General features: G+C 50.8%; 1 protein-coding gene across 2 annotated transcripts in view; it reads right to left on the bottom strand.

Annotated features, from left to right (window-relative positions):
* Window positions 1–429: 429 nt before the first annotated feature.
* Bdh1 (3-hydroxybutyrate dehydrogenase 1) overlaps window positions 430–6,714 on the bottom strand; it is a 31,222-nt gene continuing 24,937 nt past the window's right edge. For both annotated transcript variants that reach the window (XM_032900074.1, XM_032900075.1), the window contains exons 6-7: window positions 4,360–4,512; window positions 430–2,678 (exon numbers count right to left, since the gene is read on the bottom strand). In XM_032900074.1, coding sequence (XP_032755965.1) covers window positions 2,209–2,678; window positions 4,360–4,512 — 623 coding nt within the window. In that variant the 3' untranslated portion in view covers window positions 430–2,208. The remainder of the gene's footprint in view (window positions 2,679–4,359; window positions 4,513–6,714) is intronic.

Raw genomic sequence — 6,714 nt, 5'->3', positions numbered from 1 at the left:
CCATCTCACCTGTCTCATAAAGATCAAAGGGAGTTCTGTGGACAAGCAGGCTGGTACTTGCAGAAAGTGAAGATTAAGTGGGAGTTTTGAACTGCCATTGACATCATTTGGAGAGAAGGTACCCTGGGCTTCTTTTCTGAGACCAGGTCTTCCTGTTTAGCCCAGGCAGATTTGGAACTCACTACTTAGACCAGGCTGAATGTGAACTCACAGAGATCTCACTGTGCTGTGCCACATGCCTGGCAACCTTGGGCTCTTCGGTTACTAGAATAGACTGAAAGTCAGGGCCAGCAAGATAGTCAACATAACAGCTCGACAGGCCATTGTCCATCACAGTTTAAGATCTCAAGAGAGATTCTCAAGTATGGGTCACCTCCAACCCCCTCCCGGTTCTCAGTGATGTACTGAGTGTAACTCCAAGCCACCGAGTGTCATGACCAATCTCTTTATTAAACATGAATACAATTCCCCCAAGGCGTAAGAAGCCACTGAAAGACCCCAGCAGGAGGCAGGCTCTGTGGTACAAACCGCATCCTGCTGTCAGGTAAACTGGTCATCTGGAGTCCCTCTGTGGGCCCTGGGGCCCTGGCTCCCTCTCTCCTTCCCTCCTCCCAGGACTTAGCTGCTTTGCTCTAAAGACAGGACCCAGAACAGTGCACTCCTGTTTAAATCCAGAGGGGTCAAAAGCCCCAAAGGCAGGCTGAATTCGCTCTCTGTGGGACCCTCTGTACCTCAGCACTGCCTGCACCCTGCTGTGGCTGTCCAGGTTCCTTTGCTTTCTCCTGGCTCTGGGCTCCAGTTTCAGGCTAGACAGTTGCTAGGAGTGTAGGATCAGTTTCCAAGGGGGCTCTGCTTTGCTCTTTGTTCCCAGGCAGTGTCCAAGTAGGTGGTCAAACACTCCTGGAAAGACCTCAAGCTTGTGTGAACGGAAACTCCCGGGCCTGAGCAAGCTCTAGCTGAGGAGGGAGGGCGCCCTCTAGTGGCGGTCCTAGACTTTGCATCAAGACACACAAATGTGTACTGAGATGTGCAAAGCTGGCGCTTAAATACCCTGCCCAAGACTTGCAGCCACCTGCAGCACGGTGGAATTTGGTTTGGATCCAAATATTCAGACCCTGGAAACTCCAGGGACAAGCGTCCTTCAAATTCAAAGGTTCCTTGATTGGCAACACAGGCCACCTAGCAATATCTCAGCTTAATTAAAAAGTTCCCAATACGAAGAGGTGACCTGAAGTCATCCCCTGAAGTCCTGTGGAGCAGGTGTGTGTGTGTGTGTGTGTGTGTGTGTGTGTGTGTGTGTGTGTGTGTGTGTGTGTGTACTCGTAGGAGCACCACATGAGCACACAAGACAATCAGGCGTCTAGACGCACTGCTGGGAAGGGTCTCGGTGCCCAGCCTTGGCACCACTGGTCTCTACAGCACCAAGCATAGCACCAATGCTGTCCTAAGAAGCAAAACCAAGCTGCACTCATAGCCAAACAGCATATCCACCCAGATCTAACTCGAGTCTCTAAAGACAGGGTTGGAATCTCAGCTGAGAATCTCGAGATCCCCTACCCAGCCAGCCGATAGTCACTGGCTGCTGGCCACCAGTCACACCGTGCCGTGGACGTGCAGAGATAACACACGGCAGCCTCTGGTGTGACTGGCTCAGGAGAGGATAGAGCTGTCAGAGGGTTCCTGGACTGACGGGTCCAAGTACCTGAGGAACACAAATGTGTTTAGCTTTTGCAGCAATGGCAGAACACTAGAGGGACCCCTTGGAGGCAATGAAAGAGGTATCTTGTATGTCCTCCATGACCTGAAAATTCTTTCATGCACACAAGAAAAAAAATTCTGTTCTTTTTACTCATCAGACTTACTTAAGGATCAAATGGGATACATATTTTGGATGGATATTCTGGCTTGAAAATGATTTTGGATTCTATTCTAATAACGTCTTTAATATAAAGGTATTTCCCACAAATCTTTATATAAAATCAACTCTAGAGAGATAGATAGAAGCACCATATTGGCCTTGAGGGTTAGGGCCACCCACCAGTGCCCCATATTTGTGAAGGCCCAAACCATTCACCACATTGAACACGTAAGGTTAAAGTAGGTCTTCCTAAGACAGTGGACAACCCACAATGGTTAATCAGAAGGTAACTGTATGAACTCCCTCCCACCAGGCTCCCTGGCAGAGGCTGCAGGGACCTCTTCAGCTCTTCAGTGTATGTAGATCTTGTCAGAGATGGCTCCAGGAAGATGGGTCATGACCTGCATCCGCAGCCACCAGTAGTAGTCCATGGGATGGTAGCGGGTATAAGGGGTGGCGGCAGTCAGGGCATGGGTGACAGCATCGATGACGGAGGACGTATCGGTGGAACCGCTGTTGCAGTAGGTCTCCATCTTGGCAATCTTTTCATCGAAGTACTTCTTGCCATAGTCTTTGCGGACGACCTCTGGCAGCTCATCCCACATCTTCTTGGCAATGGCCTGGATACGCTCAGGGCTATAGAGGCTGGTGGCAGCTATGAAATTGCCAGGCTCCACCACACTGACCTTCACACCCAGAGGGTGCATCTCATAGCGTAGGCAGTCCGAGAAAGCCTCTACCCCAAACTTGGTGATGCAGTATGGTGAGCGGGCTGGGTTGGCCATGCGACCCAGCATGCTGCTGATGTTAACAACACGGCCTGTAGAAGAGAGCAAACATCTCTCAGGCGGTATTGCTTGGTGACATGGAGGCCTGGCAGGGACGGCTTTAGAACCATCCAGAGTCCGGGACCCTGGACACCCAGCTAGTCAGGATTTCCAAGCTTCCTCAAGGGCTCTGCTGTGCCCAGCAGGACTAGGGAAGGGGGCACAAGGGAGAAACAAGCCAGTGTGCCAGTAGGGTACAGTGTGATGGTTAACACACGACTAACGGATAACCAGGCAGAGTCTGTTTGGTGATAATACCACAGGGTCAAAACACACTGGGAGCACGTGTAGGAGATGTAGGATATGCATGGCCACGTCTGTGTGGACCTGTATGTTCTAAGGGTCTGATGCTGGTCAGGGAGAAACATGAACCAAAACCTCACCCTCCCCTCAGGGAGCTCAAGCCTCAGCTTTCCCTGCTGGATACAGGCAGAGGTAATACACAGAGCCCCAGTGAACACTGACTGCTGACACAGCCAGAGGGCCGAGGACAAGGCTGGCAAAAGGGAGCCCAGAACACCCCAGAATAGAGGAAGACCTGGGTTGGTGGGCTCTTCCCAAAACCTGATCCACAAAGATGTGGGACGGGGCAGGAGCAGGGGGCAGGGGCTCCAAAGCTGATACCGAGGCTGAACATAACCATGGCATTGCCTGACTCAGACATGCAGAAAATGGTGACTTCAAATGTGTTCTGTCACAGGGTTAGCCTGGGAATACAGGGACCCATCCAACTTCTACTCTGGGGGCAGTGGGGGTGGGGCAGATCCTGCTCAGCCCAGGCTGACCTGAGACCGGCCTGTGTACATACGGAGTGCCCCTAGGAAGGAACGTGATGTCATGGAAAGGCTGAGCTTCCCTTGAAGGGCTACCAGCTGCACCCTGTTCATTCCTGTGCTGCCAAGGCCTTGAGACAGCTCTGGGGATGTGGTCCCTCTTTCCCAATGCCTTGCTGTTCCATCCAGGAAGAAAAATCAGATCCCATGGTTTTAGAGGTGGTTTGATCACACTTGGCTGTTCTATATGATTTGGGCATTATGTCTGTTCTCCAAGTTTCTAGTCTCATGTTTGAACTGAATAGCACAGTGTCTCATCTTTTAGCTATGACATACATATGCTAACATTTGCTTAACGTTACTTTGGATATAAAAGTGTGTAGACTCAAGCTGCTACGATCCAGCCCATAAGCCCTGAGTGCACAGACCACTGCCCAATCCTTTTTGTGTGTATGTATGTTTTTTAAAAAGATTTATTTATTACATTTAAGTACACTGTAGCTGTCTTCAGACACACCAGAAGAGGGCATCAGATCCCATTACAGATGGCTGTGAGCCACCATGTGGTTGCTGGGATTTGAACTCAGGACCTCTGGAAGAGCAGTCAGTGCTCCTAACCACTGAGCCATCTCTCCCACCCCTATGTGTGTTTTTGAGACAGGATCTCACTATGTAACTCAGACTGACCTTCACCTCGAGACCTTCCTGCCTTAGTCTCCGAGTGCTGGGTTTACAGATGTACAACACTGTGCCCAGCTCATGCGCTCCGATTCTGAAAGCTGAGACCCCCTTTCCTCCCTGGATATCCCCACCTAAGCCCACCATGGCTCTCAGACTCACTACCATGGATGTTGGCAGGCACAGGGAGGGGTGGGCAGGAAGACTCGTCTTCCCAACTTACCTTTGGCTCTTCGGAGAAGGGGAAGGAAGGATTTTGTTGTGCGCACGGTTCCCCAGAGGTTCACTTCGGCCACCTCCTTATATGTCTCCATGCTAGTGAACTCCACCTCCCCAAACGTTGAGATGCCTGCGTTGTTAACCAGGCCCCACATTCCTGGACAAGGGAGGACACAGCCAGTCACTGTGTGGGCACAGATCCCAACCACCAGCCTGCCTCCCTCTACTGTGTTCTTTCTCCCATGACTCCCGGCCTCTTGCCCTGGGCTCTCAGGAAACATTTGTAGTTACCCAAGAATGAAAAAAGAGAGACCCCACATCCTAGCTGACTCGATGTCCCTTAGGTGAAGTATCCAGGCTTTCTGTCACTGCTGCCTGACTTCATGACTGAGCCTTGTAGATCTCTGCCTGTGTCTTGCTTCTCTCCAAAACAGAGTTGGTTGAGGTCAACTTGATGCAAACCCAAAAGTATCTGGTGATATTAATTGAAAAAGGCCTTCACAAGGCACATAGGCAAATCTATAGGGTGATTTCTGGAAGGACGGAGACCACCACGGATGATACAATGTCTTGCCAGGTGATTCTGCTATGTAAGAAAACGAAGTGAGCAAGCCAGTAAGCAGCACTCCTCCACGGTTCTGCTTCTCTTCTCCCCTCCAGGGCCCTGCTTTGAGGTCCTACCCTGACTTCTTTCAGTGATGAACTGGGATGTGGAAGTGTATACGCCAGATAAACCCTTTCTTTCCAGGGTGCTGTTAGTCATGGTGTTCATCACAGCAACAGAAAAGTAACGAAGACAGGCTTTCCCCTCTCCTCCACGTGACCTCGAGCCTACAGCCTGCTCCTGTCCATTCAACTCAGCTACTGTTCCTATCGGCCCTCCAGCCAGCAGCCAGGAAACCTCAGGAATTTTCCAACCAAGCTCACAGAAGGCCACAGAACTCCAAGGTCACCCATTAAGTTCTGGGCTCTGCTGCCAAGCCTTGTTCATGATCAGGCCCCACCCCGCCCCACCTTGGGACTCTCCCTGTCCCTCTTTCAGCATACAGCCGTTTGCTGATGGTCACGTATTTGACTCAGTAGACTATTGGCCAGCGTCTCTCCTCTTCCCGTTCCGGAGGACTGCGTAAAGATACAGGCTCCCAGGAGTTGAGGAGATGTCTATTCTCACGGCATGGTCCAGCTGACTGCTTTATAACAAGAGCAGCTAAGGGGCGGCTGGCTTTTGTGGGCTCAGACAACACTGGTTCTGGAAAGTTCTTGGAGTTTATTTTGCCTGTTAACTGTTTTTGCAGCAAGGGAAATCAAAACTGTCAAGGGAAAATACAGATTTAAGTCTCATCATTAAGTTAGAGGCAGACTGGACCTGAGCCGAGGGAACACGGTCTCTCTTCAGGATTTGTTTGAGTTCAGTTTTTGGGGTGTAAGAATCGGATGGGCCAGAGCCCCAGGGCACAGCAGGACTCTGCCCCTTTGTTGTGGAGCCCCTCAGACTCTGATCTCAGTTGGGCTTTGTCTCCTGCCACTAAAAGCCCTGTGTTCCTTGCAAAGGCTTCAGACTTGATGCCTGCGTGTCCCCTGTGAGAACTAGGCCCAGGCCTCGCTCTCCCAGTGCATCATGGGAATGAGTTTGTGTAAATGACAGAGTAATTGGTCTCCAGTTGCTTTCCTTCAGTCTTGCCCAAATTAAAGCTCTGTTAGCTGACCTCTGGTGCCTTCTCCAATTACAGGGAATTAAGGGCATTTATGAATGAAAGGAAATTGTTAGTTGACTAAGTGTCCAAAGGGTACCCTCCTCCTACCAGCTGCCTGTTGGAGCTTCCTGCCCTCAGCTTAGGCTGAAAGCTGTGACCCTGAGGCACGGCCCACACACTCAGAAGCACCCGAGAAACTCCACAGCTCCCAGGCCTGTCTCCTGACTTCCCTGAGTCTTCCCTCCGGGAGCCTAAAGCCTCTCTAGTGGCCATGGCTAACCTTCAACCCTTGCTGCTCTCTAACCACAGCCGTCAGCCCTCCTTTCTCTTTTACACCAATGCAGCTTCTCCCGTGACCCAATAGCTGCCCTTCGACTCCGTCTACTTTAGGAACTCAATGTATGTGTGTTGGTTGGAGACTGACTACAAATATTACATCTCGAGTCCTAAAGAGCCTTCTTGGAGCTGGGTGGTTAATCCCAGCTCTTGGGAAGCAGAGGCAGGTAGATCTCTGAGTTTGAGGCCAGCCTGGTCTAAAGAGTGAGTTCCAGGTCAGCCAGGGCTACACAGAGAAATACTATCTTGAAAAAACAAAAAACAACAAAAGAGCCTTCTTTTAAACATGCCTTGTGCTCCTGCCTTCTTGTAGCTGGGGTCCTGAGACC

The sequence above is a fragment of the Rattus rattus genome, chromosome 4 (assembly GCF_011064425.1).
Source record: "Rattus rattus isolate New Zealand chromosome 4, Rrattus_CSIRO_v1, whole genome shotgun sequence".
In the NCBI taxonomy this organism is placed as follows: domain Eukaryota; kingdom Metazoa; phylum Chordata; class Mammalia; order Rodentia; family Muridae; genus Rattus; species Rattus rattus.
Note: the sequence above shows the minus strand (reverse complement) of the source record. Positions and strands in the feature narration are given on the sequence as shown.